Source organism: Volvox carteri (assembly GCF_000143455.1).
Source record: "Volvox carteri f. nagariensis unplaced genomic scaffold VOLCAscaffold_21, whole genome shotgun sequence".
NCBI lineage: Eukaryota > Viridiplantae > Chlorophyta > Chlorophyceae > Chlamydomonadales > Volvocaceae > Volvox > Volvox carteri.
The window spans coordinates 1,800,816-1,819,997 of NW_003307564.1; the positions used below are offsets into that span (position 1 = coordinate 1,800,816).

Here is a 19,182-nt window from a genome sequence, read left to right on the forward strand (position 1 = left end):
AGTGAGAGAACTAACACCCTCCCGCCGCTGCCTCCCATGCTCAAGGACACGGTAACGGGGTTTGTTGTTTGCAGCGGAACCAAACCAAAGGTGACGTGCATGCAAGCACAGGCTATGAGTATCATAGCCATATAGATACAACCAAACACAGCATTTGGACCATACTGCTGGCCAGCAGCATGGAGTTCCACCACCCAAGCAAAGTCTGTCGCGCTGTCTGTCTGTAACGCGGGCCGTGTACGCTTACTTACCAGTCGGGTGCGCTGCGGTATGCGGAACGTATATGATACCGCAGCCGTGCACGAGAGTGTGACGCAGTTGCACATCTCAAACTTGAACGGAATGTGAGATACTTGGGAGTACCTCGACGAAACGCGACACCTGCGTTTATCGTAGTTATCGTAGTTATGGGTTAATTGCAAACATCCAAGCCCTCCGGAGTTACCGCATTCCTTCCGACAACTGCGTCCCACTCCAGACGGGCTCCAACAGATCCTCACAGCCTTCGAGTACCTCTGGCGCAGATACATCTCTAAAGGTTCTAAGGATTTAAGGACCGAATTAGCTAAGGGCCTAAGGGCCTAAGGGCTGCCTAAGGATCAGAGGTAGTCTGGATTGATAAATTACTCTAGCAGCATTTTTTCCAACCCCCAACGGCTGAAGACTCGCACGGATTTCGTGGCGTGTCGTATAGGCCTCTATGTCGTACATGTCCTCGTGAATCTATCGTTCAAACCGAAAGATCTCCTCGCGCAGCTCAATGTTAAGCCACACATGAGCCCTGTACGTACCAGGCCGCGGCACTCACCGTCGAGGTGGGAACTTAAGAACACTAACCGCGCCGTACACATGTGCAACATACCGATTTCCCTATAAATGTGTTGTACATCCCTTCATCAGCCCAAAACGTGAAAACAATTAAGAGCAAACAGCAATAGTAGCAGCAGCTGCCTGGCGTCGGCAACCAAGGAAAAGCATGTACGGATAACGACCGACCACGGCAACAGCAGTAGCAGCGGCAGCAAGCAGCAACAGTAGGTGTATCACTGGCATTTTGATCTGTGCCGTACGATAACGTGCGCAACGCCCACGTTAATAAACGGTCTGCACGTCGGAAGTCAGTTACAAAGATTTTGCTATCTCGATGGCGATCCGACGATCTCTCATCAGCCGCCCCCAGTCCACTGCCAGCATTTCCCTTAGCGCTACTATAGATTGTCTCCAAAAGCAGAAAAGACATACGTATCGACAGTCGGTCACGTCCTGTTACGTTTATCCTTATCACAACCAGTCAAGGTGGTGTCAAAAGACACCGGATGCGATACACCAGCGAAGATGTAGCCATCGAGTGTACGACCCGCACTAATGTACGACGTCGCAAAAAGGAAGGTCTTGAGAATAGCTACGTGAATCCCCTTGAAGAGAATCATCCAGAGATATGTAACTGCTCTTGCACGTTACACGTCCTGTATGGAGCAACCCGACTTCAATCTCCAAAGCCACGGGCTGACGCGCGTACATCGTAATTGCAAAAGATTTTCTTTTTTCCACGGCCATTTGTAAAGGCCGGCATGATTTTGATGCACCCTGTATAGCAAGAGGAAGCTGATAACCGTGCAAGAGGCAAGAGGTGCGAGACGAGGCAAAAAAAGAACCTGTGAGAACTAAGGCAATATCCTAAATTATAGTTCGCAGCATTGTGTGAAGGACGCAGGGTATCACGGTGTGTGTTTTTAAATGGACGGGTGCAGACCCGCATGTGCATGCAGCAGCGCGAGCGCACAAACAGGGCAACGCACAACTTGTCGGTGGAACTGTTTTGAACCAGCATGCGTGCTGTGTGTGGGTGTTCCTGGATAGACGGTTGGGGTAGGTGGCCTCGGCCGTCGGGCCGTCGGGCCATCGACTCGGCAGACTGCACCCGCCGCAAACACGATACTCCAGTTTAGCAGCTGTATTGCAACAAAGCTACTATAACAATATATTTTAATTTATTTGCAGTAAAGGGCAAGCGGGATGCAAGAATGTCAGGACACGAAATTTGAAGTGACATCGGTTTTCATTATTAAGCGACTTTGACCGCGCCGCAGTCACCGTTGGTAACTAAAATTTCACTATACATTTCACGTGCAAATTCAAAGCGATAGGCGTCCGAACAGGCCAAGCATTACCGGCGTGCCTAAACAAATCATTGACAATCGTTGACGGCATCGTTTACAGCCTGCAGAAAGATATCTCCCAGTAATGGAAAGACTAATGGTACAGTTTTATTTGCTATTTGACCTGATGTGATTTTGCAGTGCAATTTTGCCGAAATGCGCGGGACAGAGACGCGCTCAGGCGCGGGTACCAATTCCAGGGCGGGGGGCTCAGTCCCTTTTAAGGTACTTCGCGGCCGGTGCTGAGTCCAAAAGGCTGCCCTAAGGATGAAGACTGAGTTACAGGGTTCTCTTAGCAGGTGGATCAGCGGGCTGGTAGGCAAATCGGCGAAAGTGATACTTTTTAGCTTCGCCATAATCGAGGCCGAAATTTACGACTGCGCGCCCTTTGAGCAAACGTCTTCGTTCATCCCATTCCCTTAGTCCATGAGTCCCTGGGGTTAAGAAGCATGATGAGTAGGAGTTTCCCCCGTCGGTTAAAGTCGGTTTCGTTTGCGAATTTCGCTCTATCCTCGGCTCTCCTACAGAGTTGGATGGAGTGATGATTGCGCAAGATCCCTTTCCTTAAGCACGGTCAACTTTAACGTAGAATATTAAGTTATACGTTATAATATGCATGTTTGCGTGGTGGGAAATTTTCGTTCAAAAGTGGAAATGCATTTGATCTATCGAGGTCGCTCGTGGCCGGCCGGCCCACCGGTTTCGAGCGCCAAACACTTCCCATCTCCTGTTGCGAAGGAAAAATAATTTCCATCCCTCAGCCCTTAGGTCACTGAAATATTGGGGATGGAGAAATGGATTGAGTAGGGAATTTTCCTCGGAAAGTGGTGAAAGTGGTGAAAGTGGTGCGGACCTAGCGCATTCTGAAGCGCCGAAGGTGCGCGACCTATTATGCCGCCGCCATCGCTTCACACGCCCCACTTACGCCCACCGCCATATGCAGCGCGCGAAGGCGAAGTCGCCTGCAAACAATGCCCAAATGGAAGACCTTGAGTAGCAATAGCTAAATGTTTTTTGTTTATCTGGGAGCTTGGTACCTGGCTCAAGGCTGCGCACGGCGCCTGTATTCGTAATCGGTCCGCGTTGCCTTTTCCAACATGGCTGGCGCGTAACGACTGCGAAGGTAGGCAACTAGAAAGGCGTGCTCGAGGCCGATTTCAAGGGCGTTCGAATGAGTATATCACTAATAGGAAACGGAAACAACGCCTCAGTTATTCTTTCTACAGTGGTTCAGGTCCCCGCAGGCTCAGTTAATGCAAGCAGTCGCGTGAGTTCGCTGCTTTCATTAACTGAGCCTATGATCGGGAATGGCCGCGATCTGTTCCGACCCCGGCGCTTTCCGTATACTTTGTGCAGCAATCTCCTCCTGGCCTCCGCGGCCGCCAGCTGGCTGCGTCTCAACGCTTCTCGGCGCGGGGGGACTTAGTTCGGTTCCAGCACCTTTGTTTACAATTTGTATCTAATTGGGCTCCACATGTAGCCCAATTCGTTATTAGGAGATTGACACTGCGTTCGCAAGCGATTTGCCGCACCATTTGGCCGCACTTCCGAAATGTACGCCACGACCATTCCCGAACATTACGCAAAGCGGCCAGCTTTTTGTCTAGAAATGAAAAGGTATACGTTTCATTGGTTCTGATAACCAGTGACATTTAAAATCCTGACTAGTACATAAATGGTCCTAATTTATACCGTGTTGAATTACGCAAATCTCTCAGCCGCAAAAGTGTTCTTATTGCAAAAGCTTACACATAATGAAAGAGTTTATTTAAAAACTTTAGGTTTTAGTATACATATGAATTACGCCAAATTAATTCGAAAGGGGCCCCACGGACCCCTATTCGTTAATAACGGGCTTTGAAGCAACGTTAACAATACTGCGCGCCCATTATTTTAGTCAAAGTTTCATCAAATATTTCACCCGGGCTGATGTTTTTTCCATTCCGGCCATTGTGCCCGAGGACGTTGCGCGTAATGAGGTGCAACCGTAAATCGGAGCTGCCGGCAGCCACCTTGGGCCAGGTCTGGCATGTACACGTGGCATTTGTGTGGAAAGTTGGAGGTTTTCCATAAAATAGTTCGTTCCCACATCTGTTGGGAGCACTGTGAGGTGCTTTCTTTCCGGCTTTTCCTTCACCTGCCGAGCAGTCAAGTTTATCGAGTTTGCGGCCAGCCGTTTTCGATGTATGCGACGCGTACGTGATCGTTGTGGAAATTTCACAGGCTTTGTGTAAAGGACTCAACACCAATATTTTCAGTTATGACCGAAGCTTCCTTTAAAATCTAGCAAAAACGTCCGCAACGGTTTCGTCCCCGCTCGTCCACGTCGGGCGTGAAACCGACTCGCCAGGTAGGCACGCACCGTCAGGGAAGAGGTTCGTTACGGTACGCACCGCTAAGGCATCTACCACATTCTAACTAAAACCATCACGCCTTTATCATCACTCGCGCGTCAGCTAGATTGCTGCGGCCTTCGATGCTATTACTTGACTGCCTGAAAGCACGCCAGGGGACAGGTCCTCGTTGGTCATTTTCCGTAGGCTAGCGACGTGTCCCGCTGATGAGTGTTGTTCGCATTTTTTTCAAATCTCAGAAGCCGCGGTCCTAGGAACAGCCTCGCCTACAGCCAGCTAATACATCTATGCCTCCTGTTGGCGAGCAAGTCCTTAGCAGTAAGCCTTCCAAGAGCCGTCAACTTTTCAGACCAACAGCAGATCTTCCAAGCTAATACAAAGAAGACTAAACTTAAAGGTAAATTTTCATGAAAATGTTACGACTGCGCCGCTGCTGTTGCGTTTTGAGGTTGGGTACGTTTTCTACGTTTAACCGCATCGCTGCGCGCCTTCAACACGCATTCTTGCGCTCTGTCGACCATAACAGGACTGAAACAATAAATACTCGAAATGTTTTTAAACTTACGGGCGGCCATGTCGCAAATTATAGGTCATTGTTCCCCCGTTGTACCTCCTATCCGCCTGCGGCTCGCTCGTCCCTTATGGAAGCACAGTGGCTCTTCTCAACCTCTTCCCTGAGGAAATATTTAGCGCTGAGCAACCTTCTAGCGCGACCTTTTGGGATTTGAAGGACAGCGCCCTCTGCTCGTCCAAGCTCCGCTCGTAATCCTATTAATATCCCAACGCACTCAGCAGCCGGCGACATGCATGAACACCCCTTGCCCTGTACGCCTTGCCCTCTAGCCGTCATCCACATCTACCCTCACCCACCCTGTCTTCCATCCCCTACACTTCTCCCCCGCGGCCCTCGCCTTCCTCCTCACAGAGGACATCCTAATTCAAACAGACACATGACTTCAAAAGGACCAATTCAAAACAGATATTTACGCATTTTGGGTGGGAGCTAGGATAGGAACGCTGACTGCGCAGCCCTCCAATTCAAATTCCCCAACTCGGCAGTTTTCAGCTGGAGGAACACTGTTGATTCTTCCTTTCCTGGGGGGGCCCCCTAAATTCCCTCGGAGCTTTTTATATCAGGGACGGGTTGACAATTGTATTATTCGTTTTGGAACATGGCGACGGCAAGCACGGCTCCAGCGACAGCGGCTCCATCCGTGCCGCCCGGCGACCAGTATTACTTTGCAGCCGCTGCCCACTCAGCTGCAGCTGCAGCAGCAACAGCTGCTGTTGCTGCTGCTGCTGCTGCTGCTGCCACTGCAGCCACTTGGCCCTCGCCAGCTGCGCCATCACGGCGCGAGCCCGCCAGCAGCTCCTCACCGTTATTTCCAAACAGGCTCTGCGGAGAAACTGGTTCCGGAGGAGCTAAACCTAGAGCTAGTTCTCGATCTCGTTCCGGAGCTGGGTTGGGAGCTGCTGGTTCCGGAGCTAGGGCTGCGGCAAGAGGTGCTGCAGCCCACCTAGACATCCCTCCCGCTCCACCAAACACCCGGTGAGGCAATGGGTGGAAATGCATGTATGTGTGTATGTATATGTGTATGTATGTGTGCATGTATGTCTGTATGTGGGTGTGCATGTATGGCTGGCACTGCCCGTCCTGCCAGGTGGGCGACAGGCGGGCGACATCCGTCACCCCTCACTCCTCAACAGCCCTGATAGGCGGCACTCACAAGCCCCAAGGTCGGGAGGGATGCCCAAACACACCAACAGCTATGGGTGGTCGCACGGGCTGCTCGGATGGCGCGGGCAATCCTTGGATGCAATGTGGTGGGGGTATGACAGCAGCACCCAAGTTAATTTGGCACTCCGCCGCTAAAGCGTTGCTTGTTTAGGAAGTCAAACCAGCAACTGGCGATAATGCAGCAGCTTACGTCACAACTTCGACATCGCGGCACAAACAAGCATTCGTGCATGTCTGTGTGCATGTGTTTAGGCATGGTGTACATGTAAACATGCACACATTTGTTTGCACGCATGTATGTGTGTATGTATATCGGATTGTAATCATGCATATGTATGTTGTTACAGGGTGGTTAACTTCGCCAGCGGCCCCCTTTCCCGGGGCAGTCCCTGCTCTCCCCTGCTAGAGGGGCACCCTAATCCGTCACCCCATCCGACTTCAGAATGTATTCGTTGGGTTCGGCAACTCACCACCAGCATCCAACCAAATCTAGCGGATCAACGGCGCATCAACTTAGTTCCTGGTCAGCTCGCAAGTTGATATTATCACGTCCTACACCGTCCATAAGATGGGGGGCCACCTCCCATTTCATCACTCCTCAAACACCCGAGGAGCCGGCAGGCGGATTTGAACCCGGGTCGACTGGGTCAACTGGGAGCAGAAGTCAGGCCTTAACCTCTGCCAGCCGCCTGCCTATGTATGTATGTGCCACATGCATGGAAAGCACTTTCGCACCGCAAAATGGTATTATATTACCTATGAAGCTGCGCTGTTCTGCGCCATCTTATACCGCCCCACGTCGTACTGATGTCGTACCTGTACCATGCGTTCTGCACAATGTAAAAAAAACCCTCTTTCGTTTGGGGAACACAGGGTCTGGGCCCAAGTTCGACCGGAGCCGCAAAACCCCGTGCCAATGCTGCTGGATGTTGTGCTGACGAGGTCCCGCGGAGGGGAGATGCCGTTAAGGAGGCTGAGCAGCAGGACGATGGACACACCATCATCATCTTCGTCACCCCGCCATGAAAACCTTCCTTGTGAACCAGCTACATTGCAGCTCCGTGGTACATACCCGTGTCGGCGGCAATCTACCGAAAGCAGGTATCTACCGCTTCCAGCCACAACAGCAACCGCGGCAACCGTGCTACCGCTACCAAGGGCAGCCGCAACCACAACTACCGCAACCACAACCACAACTACCCACAACAACAACGCCAACACCACAACTAACATAACAGCTCCAGCAACCGCGCACGTCAGGAGGCGCCAAACCGCCGCCACCTCCGGCCCCCACGCCGTCGTGTATCGAGCTGCTAAACCACCTCTGCTGTCGTACAACCTGCTGCCGTACGATCCACGGATACCCCCGCGGCCGCGACTGTGGGGGTGCCATGCGAACGGTAGTACGGCAATGCATCATTGCGCCGGTCGTGCATGGCATGAACCGCCGGGTTTTACCTCGAAAGGGTTTGGATCTGGATCACAACCTGGATTCGGAGCATTTTTTGGAACCGCGAAAGAATTTCACCTGCAGCCGCCACGACCGCCGCCCCATGGGGCCAGTGGTGATGCCAAAGATAGCTACTCCTGGGAACGGTGCATTGTCAGTACGGCGGCGGGGGCCGGTGGTACGGCAGCTGTACGTGGGCCTCCACCACAGCGGATGGCCACCGGAGCGTCTATATCCGTACTCGGCAAGCGCTGCGCCAGCTCCGAGCCCGATCGCATCGCCGATGCATCTGCCGCACGGGCAGCACTCGTGCGATGCCGCGGAAGGTCGCGCAGTCCCCAGAATGCCGCCGCCGCCACCGCCGCCGCCGCTACCGCCACCATCACCGCCATCGGCGACAGAGGAGCAATCGAGATGCCGGAGCAGCTTGAAGCCGCCGGTGCTCCTGATCCTGCTCCTTTAGCTGCAGCTGCCGCTGCCCGTATGACAGCTTTGGAGGTAGAGGGGGCCCGTGCCGGAGTGGACTGGGAATTCTTAAGGTCAGCTGCCAACCACCACAACCGCAGCTACAGCCGCAGCAACGATGCCACGGAGAACCTGATAGATGGTGTACGGGTCGCCGCCGCACGCGTCAGCAGCAATTGCGGCGGCGAGGGCGGGGATGGCCAGGGGGGTCCCGACGGAGAGGCTGCCGGCGGCAGCAGCGGCAGCGCTGGCGGCAGCGGCAGCGCTAGCGGGAGCAGGAGCGGCAGCGGCGGCAGCGGTGGTATCGACACCGGCGGCAGCAGTGGAGGGGCCTATGGCTTTGCACCGCATGCCGGGTTTCGGCCACGCATGTTGCTCGTACCAGTCGTACCGTTTGTACGGGGAAACGAACTTCTGGATCTCAAGAACGAGCTCATGGCGAAGCTCGCCCACGTGCAGGTTTGTGGCATAGGTTGCCGTGACTTACTCAAAAATAGATCGTCGTACATTGTCCTTTTTCCCTTCGTAACACGCACACACGCACACACACACACACGCTCCAAAGAACATGTCAAGTGACTGGCGATTTAAAAATAGCACATGGAGCCGAAAATAAACTTCATTTCCCCGCGTTTCACCCTCCCTCCGACATTCTCGCTGCCTCCAGCCCCGTCAAACGTCGCTTATATTCTTTCCTCGCATCCAACCCACATTTTCCCCTCCTCAAATACAGCGAGTGAGGTCGAATTTGAGCCGAGTGGAGGTCCTCCTGGGAAGTGAGATCGACGTCATACAGAGATCCTTGGCAACAAACGGGGCCTTATTGGGGCAACGGGACCCGCCGCTGCAGTCGTCGCCGTCACCGCTGCTGCCGCCGCCACAAGGACCACCACCGCCGCCACCGCCGCCGCCGCCGCCATCGTCGCTGCAAGTTTTGCCTGACCAGACAGCCAAGATTAATCACCCACAGCATCATCTGCTGCACAAGGAGCACCAGCAGCAGCCGCAATTGCCGGATCATCAGAAGGAACATGTCGTACTGATGCCCAAGGGGCCACGTATACTACTCAGTAAAGGGCATCTGCTGGGAGCTGCACCGTGTGAGTATGCCAGTAGTTTGACAGCCGTTGCCGCCGGGACTTTCCGTGCCGGCAGCAGTGCCTACCGACCCACGGGTCATCTGACAGGTGACGAAAAGGCGATATCAAGGGAACGGCAATCATTTGTGCCATTGCGGCGGCATCCATCCCAGCCGCCGCTACCGCCGCTACTGCTGCAGCAACCGCAACCGCAACCGCAGCAACCGCAACCGCAGCAGCAGCAACCGCAGCAGCAGCAGCAGCAGCAGGCAGCGCCGCCACCGCCGGCCCCAGCCCCGCCGTCGTCACAGACCGAAACACAACCCGTATTGCAGCCACCTCCGCCGCCTCCGCCACCTCCGCCACCTCCACCGTCACAATTGCTGCAGAGCCAGTTGCTGCAGCTGCTGCTACGGCCTTCCTGGCTCGCGAAACACGGCGGGCTGCTGCAGCGACATATTCCAGAAGAGGAGGAGCAGCAGCAGCAGCAACACGACCCAACGGACTAATTGAGCGCACTGTAGCGCACTGTAGCAAGCAGGCTGTAGCAATCACCATATGACGAACGGATGGACGAGCTTTGCTTTTCGATGGATGGATGGGAAAAGTAATTGGGCGACCGGATGGGATTTGCGTGGATCTTGGGCGGACAGACGAGCGGGTTGCAGTAGCTGCCTTTCCTCCTCCTCCTCCTCCTCCTCCTGTTATGAACTACAACTGATACAACTGCTACAACTGCCTTCATTCATCAAGGAGTACAACGAACTAACCAACTACGTCGTTTGTAATTTGGACACAGTTTGGGTTTGTACCAGATGCGGCTTGCTTGGTGTTGTTCGCAGTCAACCACTCGGCAGCCCAAGCAGGTGGTATGTATACTCAGCTGATATCGCGAACATGTTAACAGCTAATCAATGTAAGTATCCCTTCATTAACACCCATCCAGGTGTGTTCATTTCACGTACGTCCCGGCGGCCAGCAGTTCTGCCCAGCAAGCCAAAGCCCAATAAGCCGACAACAGTTGCTGACGATGCACGGCCAGGCGGGTGCCGTACAAGGTTTGTGGAAAATCATGCTCGCCGTAGAGGACGAGCATTACATCGTTGCATCAGCACCGCCACATGAGCATTGACGTGTTTATGTGTGTCGTGGCAGACCACAAGCACATGTATGTTTGTATGTATGTATGTATGATGTGTGAAACAGGGGGGTGTATCTTCGCCCGTGGCAGCTACCCTGCGAAACCCTGCCTTCCCCGGTATTTCGGGGCACCCTCATCCAGTCACCCTAGTCAGCTTCTCAGTGGATCGCTCAGGTTCCCAACACTAGCATCCAACGAAATCTGCCGGGTCGACAGCGGCCCAACTCCGTTCCTGGTCGGCTCGCAGGCTAACTTTATCCCAGTTCATCACCGTCCATCAATTATAGGCGCGATGCCTTCCACCATCGGAAGGATTTTTGACCCTTACGGGTATCGATCCCGGGATCTCCCGGGGGCAATGGTCGTGCCTTACCAGTAGTGCCAAACCCTTATGTATGTATGTTTGTATGTATGTATGTATGTGAGTGTGACGATGCGGGGGGTTTCTTGGGTGAAGTCAAGAAGGGTAGGAAGAAAGCAAGGCAGCCGTATCTATGTTGCGGGTTGCAGTAAGGCTTCGATCACCTTCGTTCATTAGGTAAGGTGCATTTGTTTAGCTGGTCCATGCGCAACACGAATCAGCCGTAGTGTGCTGATGTGTTGCGATGCGGCCTAGCTGGTGGCGGCTGCTGAGATCTACGCGGCGGCGGCATATATGCGGTTCGTTGCTTGGCTTTGTGACACATTCTGCAACGACATATCAATCTACAACGACATGGATTTTTTGAAACTCTGTGTTCATGTTTTGGTAACTGTGCGTACTGCTGCGGCTTTTGCCCGTCTATGCACTCGCCGCCACGCGCACGTTGCATTTCATCTAGATGTAAATGGCGACTGATATTCATGATGAATCATGCCATGACTGTTTTTACGTTTTTTGAATGTGAATTTGTACGTATGTATGCATGTATGTGTCTGCACCTGCGTCGTCGTCGGCGCGCGCATGTGTATATGCTGCTTGCGTGCAAGCCCGTCGACCGAACTTGCTAGCTACTGCTGTTGCAATCCATGTATAGGCGACAGCACATACAGTGTACATAATAATGCTTCCGTCTACCTGACGTATACATGTATGAGAGCAGTTATCGGCAGCTGGGCGCAACTGTATGTGTGTATTATATGAGGGGAGGAGCAATCACCATGTCGCTGTATGTTTACGCCTGCTACTACTACTATCACTACTACCGTACTACCGTACTACTCCACCGTACCGTAATACGTGATATAGGCTTGCTCCATCAGCTTCAAGGTTTTGTCGCAGTTTGCCGTGCGTAAATTTGATCGACGACGTGTACGTAACATCAGCTGTGTTTCGCCCACCGAATAACCCCCATTTATCTGTATGTATGTATGCATGTACGTATTATACCTGTCTGTCAGTCAGTCTGTCAGTCTGTTTGTATGTATGGATGTTGTAAGTCGTCGATGATATCCCAGCAGCAGGAGATGGAGGCAAAGCAAGCCAATGGCTTATGGTGGGTTTCAGCAGGAGAAGAGTCGTCGCCACTGCTGAACGAGCGAAGTTGGTGAGTAGTAGCTAGCGTGCATGCCCCTCTGGTATGTGAGGGGCTGTGTCGCATTAGTAGTCGTAGCGCTTAAGTCGAAGCTTCACACAACACATATCTAAGAGCTTCCGATAGCCGTGCAACGTCCTGTTCGTGGTAAGCTATACAAAATAAATAAATATAGAATATATATAACATGCGTGATGAATAACGGGTATCTCGAGGTTATATGATCACCACGGGATAGCCGTTCTTTATCAGTGTGTTAATGCCGAGCGATGCACTGTTGCTACTGCTGATGTACGATTAAGTGGCAGCTGTACGTCGTAGGTCGAGCGCGCTAGCTATTTGTTTATTGTGGTTGAGGCACTGAAACTTGTTGGTGGCTGTGGAGATGTGTGTGTATGTGGTGGTGGCGGCGGTTGATGTTGGCAGGTGCTGATGGTAGCCGTGCGGGAAGAACCCCCCTCCCCCGACGTCCGAGGTCGACCTCGGGACGACGTCGTGGTCTACGGCAAGATAAAATCTGAAGCGGTGGAGGTGCGTGGGATGTGCATAAGGCAATTCGGGGATGTGTGGCCACCACCTCTCCAACAACGCTCCCTAATCATTAACACGCGCCTAATTACCCGTAGGTTTAATGAGACGTATTATGAGAATTACATCGCATGGGCGGTAGTGTTGTTGTTGTTGTTGGTGGTGGTGGTGGTGGTGGCAGTGATAGTGGCAGTGATAGTGGCGGTGATAGTGGTGGTGGTTGTGATGGTGGTGGTTATGATGGTTGTGGTTGTGGTTGTGGCGGTGGCGGTGGTGGTGGCAGCGGTGGTGATAGCAGCGGTACCGGTGCATGTGCATTTTCCTCGCTAGCTGGTTTCGTTGGTTAGTTCCCTGCGTGCTACGTGTGCTATGTAGCTCTATACATGCTTTATTGTTAGTTATACTTTTGAAGGGTGCCGCGACCCTTCAAGGTGTAACATAGACAGCTGCAGCTTAGTGACCCAAGTTTATTTTTTGTATTATAGCATGTGTACGACACCGCACGTTGTCGCTGTTGACGTTGCGCGGTGATGATGTAGTAGCTGGATGCTAAAAAAGCCTCTCAAGATGCTGGTGGAGCGGCTTAGCGCGTATTTGTAGACGATGGGTGTGCCGTACTACTCGTACAGCTGCTACAGCAGGCGACGTATAGGCGCGCATCTCACATTGTTATGCCAGACAGGATAGGAAGGAACTCGCATCATTACATCCCCTCCTCGCATCGCATTGTGTAGTTCGTTGGTATTCAATAATGCGCTTGGATAGAGTAGTAGATAGAGGGGTGTAGCTAGATAGGACGGATGTCGGAGGCCAGCAGCAGCAGCAGCAGCAGCAGGCCGAAGGCTATGGGTGTGTGCAGTTGTTAGGTAGAATGTCTGTGTCAACATTGCCTGCCAGCAGCCGCCTTACTAAACCAAGGGCAATTTGTGGCACTTGGTTTACGGTCATACATACGTGTATGTATGTATGTATGTATGGCTCATGTATATACAGGCCTTTACATTTGCATAAGCGTAATGGGTTATTAATTCGGGGGGGGACCCCCGGGGGCTGCGAGGTGGGGTTGCAGCACAAGTGTGCACTAGATCTCACGCATCTAGCACCGGCAAGTAAGCAATGACTTACATGCATGCAAGTGCGTATATTTACCTGTGTGTATGAATACCTATGCCTGTACTTTATTAATGATGAAGATTTGGGTAGTCGGTTTCATCCCATGTCGGGTCGGCGGATCCTATCCCGTTTATTTGGAGTCCGCCCGCTGCTGTCTGTTGGATACTGTAGGGTACCTGAGGAAGCGTGTGTTGTTATTGTTGTATTATGATTGTTTCTGGATGGGTGCTGGAGATGGGTTTTCCCTATCTGCTGGAGCTGATGAGCTTGCATTTTGATAGTGCATCATCATCATGATCATCATCGTGTGGTAGTGGTGGTAGTAGTGGTGTTAGTAGGTAGTGGTAGTAGTAGTGGTAGTGGTAGTGGTAGCAATGGTGTTGGTAGGTAGTGGTAGTGGTAGTGGTAGTGGTAGTGGTAGTGGTAGTGGTAGTGGTAGTGGTAGTAGTAGTGGTAGTGGTAGCAATGGTGTTGGTAGGTAGTGGTAGTGGTAGTGGTAGTAGTAGTGGTAGTGGTAGCAATGGTGTTGGTAGGTAGTGGTAGTGGTAGTGGTAGTGGTAGTGGTAGTGGTAGTGGTAGTGGTAGTAGTAGTGGTGGCGGGTAATGATGGTGGTTGTGATGGTGGTAGCAGTGGCAGTGTGGATGGCTGATGAGGCGGGGGACACGGACACGCACACGCTTGTGCCTTCGTTCTTAGTGAGGCTGTGTGTGCATGTGCGTTTATGTATGTAACTTATGGCTCCTAGGCTCTTGGGCCCCTACCTCTGACTCGTATGGGGACTCCTTACACCTCTCGGGTAACACAGCCGAGGTGTAATACACATACACACACATGCATATGGCTCGATCGGACCATCCGCCTCGTTCTGCCATTGCTGCTATAGCTGTGGTGCCCTACCATGCTCTGCTTGTATCGCTAACCTGCTGCTGCATCCCCACACGTGAATAAACCACATATACACAAACAGACACAACTGCTGTACCGCTTTATTGCTGTATTGCCTTTATTTCCTTGGCATAGCCGTACATACGCATTTATTTGCAACAATCTTTATCTTTAAGTCATCTGTCTAGTATACTTGTATAGGATGTGCGTTGCTCATGCACAGTCCACAGTATGCCGTGCGTCAAGGACCTCAACAGAAGGCATTAACCGCTTGTTCGTACAGTCGCGAACTCGCTTCCCCCATAGCGGCAAGTAACATGCAAACGCGGCCCCCACCCAACCCCCCAGTCCCCCGACCTCCAGCTCCCACGCATACACAGTGTTTTTTCATCTAGTAATGCCCCTTAACGCGGCCCTACCACCAAGCACTTAAACTAAATTTTGAGACGTTATAATCTACAGGCCGGAGGTGTTGTACCTGTCGTACAGTACGGCACACACAACCGATAAAATAAATATGCGCTCAAGGCGGGCTGCTACAGAATGCCATCCATCCATCCACCCGTCCATCAACGCTCAGTCCTCAGTACCTCAATGAAGCCAACCACCCCGGCTAGACCTTAGTACTCCAACTGGTCAAGGCTGTACATTATCCTGCATGACTGCCGGCCAACGGTTGCATTGCTTCCCAATGCTGCCGTACTGCCGTATCGCAGTAGCCCTGAGCTATCGTACGTCCCATAACGCACGGCGTGCGGATGCGCTCAACCCCACTGTCGATCAAGCCGAGCGGACGCAGCCGCGCGCGCCTGCACCTGAACCCAGTGCCCCGTTTTAAGGCCTACAACTCCATGCTTGGGCGAATCTGCCACAGCCGCCCCTGCCGCCCTCGCCCTCGCCGTCGCCGTCGCCGTCACCGCCGTAGCTTGGGGGTCCTGCTGCAGCGTCCCCGGCGGCAGCGACACCGCTGCTGCCGCCACCGAAGAAGCCATCACGCCTGTCTCGCTTGCAACTGAGCTCGTACAGCCGCTCGTACTGCCGCCTCCGGAACGGGCAGCTTCCGCAGCGTACCGCCACTGCCGTACTGCCGCCACCATCGGCCCACCTTGCCCTTGCTGGCACCCTTGCCGCCGCTGCGGCTGTTGCCCAACAGACGTAACAATAGCGGCAGTAGCGGCAGGAGCACCTCCGGAAAACGTCGAAGGGCCTCCCTCACTTCGGGACGGTGCCTTCGGTCTCTGTAATAGTAGCGGCCACGTCAGCTGGTGCAGCCCCCAATGCCACACGCGCTGCTGCTGCTGCTGCTGCTGCAGCGGCGGCGCTAGCGGCGGCAATGGCTGCTGCTGCAGCCGCTGCTGCACTGAAGGAGCTTCCTCCTGCTCATCATCATCCGACGGATGCTCCCAGGCGCCGCCGCCACGCCCCTTTAAAACATTTTCCCGTACAATGCGCTGTTTTGAAAGCTGGCGGTGCTGTAGCAGCTCCTTCTGGTTGAGGTGCGGTACGACCTGCGCTTGATAGACCGCGGCTCGGCGGCGGTTCATGGACCCTGGGAAGCCTCGCACAAGCGGAGGCCCTGGTGTGGCCTGTCGGAGGGTTTTAGGGTTTTAGGAGGGTTTAGGGTTTCTGTAAGTTGTGGTTTTTTTGATTTGGGTTTTAGTTTTGGGTCCCGCGTCCCTGGAGCTCGGGGGAACCTTCCTAGGGTTTTAGGGTTTAGCAAGTAATGGTTGGCGAAAGGACGTGGTGCGCGTGTTGTAGGACATGTTTTACAGGACGCCGCACCATGGGAAGGAGATTCCAAAGAAGACGTGACGGCGGCGGCGATGGTGGTGGCGATGGTGGCGGCGAAGGTTGCTCCCATGGCGAATCAAACCTCTCCTGCCAGGTTTTACTACCCTTCCCGCCGCTGCTGCCGCTACCGCCGCCGCCATTAACCCCGTTAGGGCCCCGCAGTTGCCGCCGCGCCCGCCGTACAAGCACTGTGGTGACCGCCGCCAACACCAAGATCAGCGCAAGTGCTGCCGCGGCAATGCCGCCAGCAACTGCAGCGATGTTGCCGGGGCTTGAGCTCGCCGAGCCGCCGCCGCCGCCGCCGCTGCTGCTGCCGCCGCTGATGGCATTGTTGGACCCGACGTCATCCCGCCTAGCATTGCTAGGTCCGTCCCCGCCGGCGCTAGTGCTGGACCCAGCGCCCCCGCCAGCAACGCCGCCACCGGCGCCAGTGCTGGACCCAGCGCCGCCGCCACCGATGCTACCGCCGGCGCTATTGGACCCAGCGCCGCCGCCGGCTTCACTGCTAGACCCAGTGGCGGCGGCAGCCGCACCACTGTCCGTGGCGCTCGATCCTCTGCTTGGCGCGGCCTGCGACCAGCCGTCAAACCCGTAGACCTGTAGGTCGAAACTCTTTTGCGCATCTTCACAGCACGACCTATCTATCGGCTGGGAAGGCACAGATCCAAGGAGGATCACAGCACGAGACAGGCACGGCGTGTCCCTTAAGGGCCTCTGTAAAGCCCTTAGCCAGATGGCCCATACCCCGGCCCTCACACCTCACACCTCACAGCTCCTGACCAAAACGGCTTCGCGCCGCTTCGGACGCATAATGGCTCGCGCACTGGCTAAATACGGTGGAATAACTAAACGAGTTAAGAAGCGAGTGCAAGAGGTGTGAGGCGTATCATGGGGATCCATGCTTCCGCCCCCATCCTCCCGTCCTATAAATTGTCGTACAGGTCACACACCGTACACCTGCCATACCGACAAAGACGGCGGGGCCGCTGATGCGCTGGTGGCGTCATCCACGCCGCACGCCGCGGCGCCGCCGATTCCTAGCTGTACGGCTATCTCATTCGAGAGATCCTGCTGCTGCTGCTGCTGCTGCTGTGAGGTGCCAAATCCAGATCCAGATCCAGATCCAGGGGGGCACAAGGACAGGTACACCAGCCGACCCGCTTCACTAAGCGCGGCGCGGTACGTCACCTGCACCTGCAGTTGGTTGGTCGTTGGAAGTTATTGTACGTCTCACGGGCGATCTGGAGGGAGTTCGGATGATATATGTATGTTTGTCGTGGGGGTTTGCGGGGGAGGCGGTTATGTGCCTAAACCTAAACCAAGTGACGAACCACACATGACGCCCAGGCGCAGCACAGACGCAAGAAGCACATGACTCCAGCAGGCACAAGTACCAGTGGAAATCAAACCCTAAAGTATCAGCCTCACTTAAAACATACATGTAAACATATAAAGGATCTCTCGTCCATGTGCCGTACACATAAACACGTGCGTGTACACACATATATGCACGTACCTCCGCGACGATGCTGTACGACACCGACGACGGCAGACACTCTAACACCAGCGGGTCGGCCGAGCTGAAGGCTGCCCAGCTCATCATGGTGTCGTACACAAGGCTTGACAGGTCCGCACTGCTCAAGTTTTCGAGGCTTCCATTCCGTACGGCGGCTGAGCCAGGTGGAGGCGAGGAGGTGGCGGCGGAGGTGGCGGCGGGGGCGGCGGCAGCACCGGCGGCGCTGTCGCCAGCCTGTATGTCATTCGCTAGTGCCAACATCACCTCCCATCGAGACCCGCGTCGCATAGCTCCTCCGGCATCGCCATTGCTGCTGCCGCCGCCGCCGCCGCCGCCGCCGCCACCGCTGCCGTCCGTACCGCTGCCATTGGAGACAGGCCCCCAAAGCATGCTGCAAACATCGCTGTCATTGCCGGCGCCCCCACCGGTATCAGCCACGGTAGGTGTCTTCGCCGCTGTTTCCTCCACTTCCTGCCTTAGCCGCCGGCGGTGCTGCCCGCCGCCGCCAGCAGACGCTGCTGCTCCTACCTCCAATGCCGCTGCAGCTGCAGCTAATGCTCTGAGAGGGGATGTACGGGATGGCTCCGCGGCGCCTCCAGAGCCCAGTTCCACAACGGTGCATACGACTTGGACGCTACAGCCGATAGCGTTGTTGCGGCTGATATTGCCGCTGCTACTGCTGCCGCTGCTACTGCTGCTGCCGCAGCCAACATTAAGACTGTGGGACAGCGACTGCACCAGACGCGCTTGAAGGTCCTCAGTTAACGTGTCCGAGCAATACGAGTCCTGCTAGACAGCAGCATGCACCACAGACACCACAAGTCGGGGTTAGCCACATCGATGGCATTGTGTTTTTCAAGGGTTTGATGACTGATGCTAAACTGGGGGCCGGATACTCTACTCTACTAGCGAATGTAGTCGAAGACTAGTCGCTGACGGGGCAGATGTCCTTCCGCCAACCACCAACTAGATTAATACAGTCCTCTTAAAGTCAGTTTCAGGTCGTTGTAAGTTATGTGCCGTACACATGGACGAGCGAGCCTAAATGGCCTGCGGCCAGGTTTCTCTCTAGAGTCTAGGGAACGCAAGCTTGGCTGGCTGTGTGTGCGTGTGTGTGTGCTGTATGTGGCGTGCGGCTTTTTGTGAAAACGCCCTGCAGCAAAGCCGATCCAGCCATTTTGGTGCGTACGGAGGGTTTCGGAGCTCGGTAGTGCCCAGTACCTGCCCGGGTAACACGACGGGGGGGATCCTGAGCTGCAGCGAAAGCAGTGACACGCCAGCCGCACCAGGGAACTGTGCAGCTAGCGCCGCCGCGCGACCACCTGTGCCGCCACCGCCGCCGCTGCCGTCACCGTCACCGCCGCTGGTGGAGGCGGCGTTGGCGGCGGCGGCGGCTGGCCAGGTGGGGTCCGTTGCGGTCACCGACCAGGAGGCCCATAGCTGGGCAG

The 19,182-nt window shown here is 54.4% G+C and overlaps 2 protein-coding genes across 2 annotated transcripts in view; both read right to left on the reverse strand.

Moving 5' to 3' along the window:
* Nucleotides 1-7,007: 7,007 nt before the first annotated feature.
* On the reverse strand, nt 7,008-11,425 carry VOLCADRAFT_91588 (uncharacterized protein; the record flags this gene model as incomplete). Its single annotated transcript, XM_002951066.1, has 4 exons — nt 7,008-7,629; nt 7,710-7,779; nt 9,332-9,691; nt 11,308-11,425. 4 exons carry the CDS (start codon nt 11,423-11,425, stop codon nt 7,008-7,010), a joined length of 1,170 nt encoding a protein of 389 aa, XP_002951112.1.
* A 3,766-nt stretch (nt 11,426-15,191) lies between these two features.
* VOLCADRAFT_91589 (uncharacterized protein) overlaps nt 15,192-19,182 on the reverse strand; it is a gene marked incomplete at both ends in the record, with an annotated part of 5,395 nt that continues 1,404 nt past the window's right edge. Inside the window, 7 exons of the mRNA XM_002951067.1 lie at nt 15,192-16,013; nt 16,210-16,866; nt 17,176-17,412; nt 17,735-17,889; nt 18,263-18,293; nt 18,473-18,520; nt 18,956-19,097. Coding sequence (XP_002951113.1) covers nt 15,192-16,013; nt 16,210-16,866; nt 17,176-17,412; nt 17,735-17,889; nt 18,263-18,293; nt 18,473-18,520; nt 18,956-19,097 — 2,092 coding nt within the window. The remainder of the gene's footprint in view (nt 16,014-16,209; nt 16,867-17,175; nt 17,413-17,734; nt 17,890-18,262; nt 18,294-18,472; nt 18,521-18,955; nt 19,098-19,182) is intronic.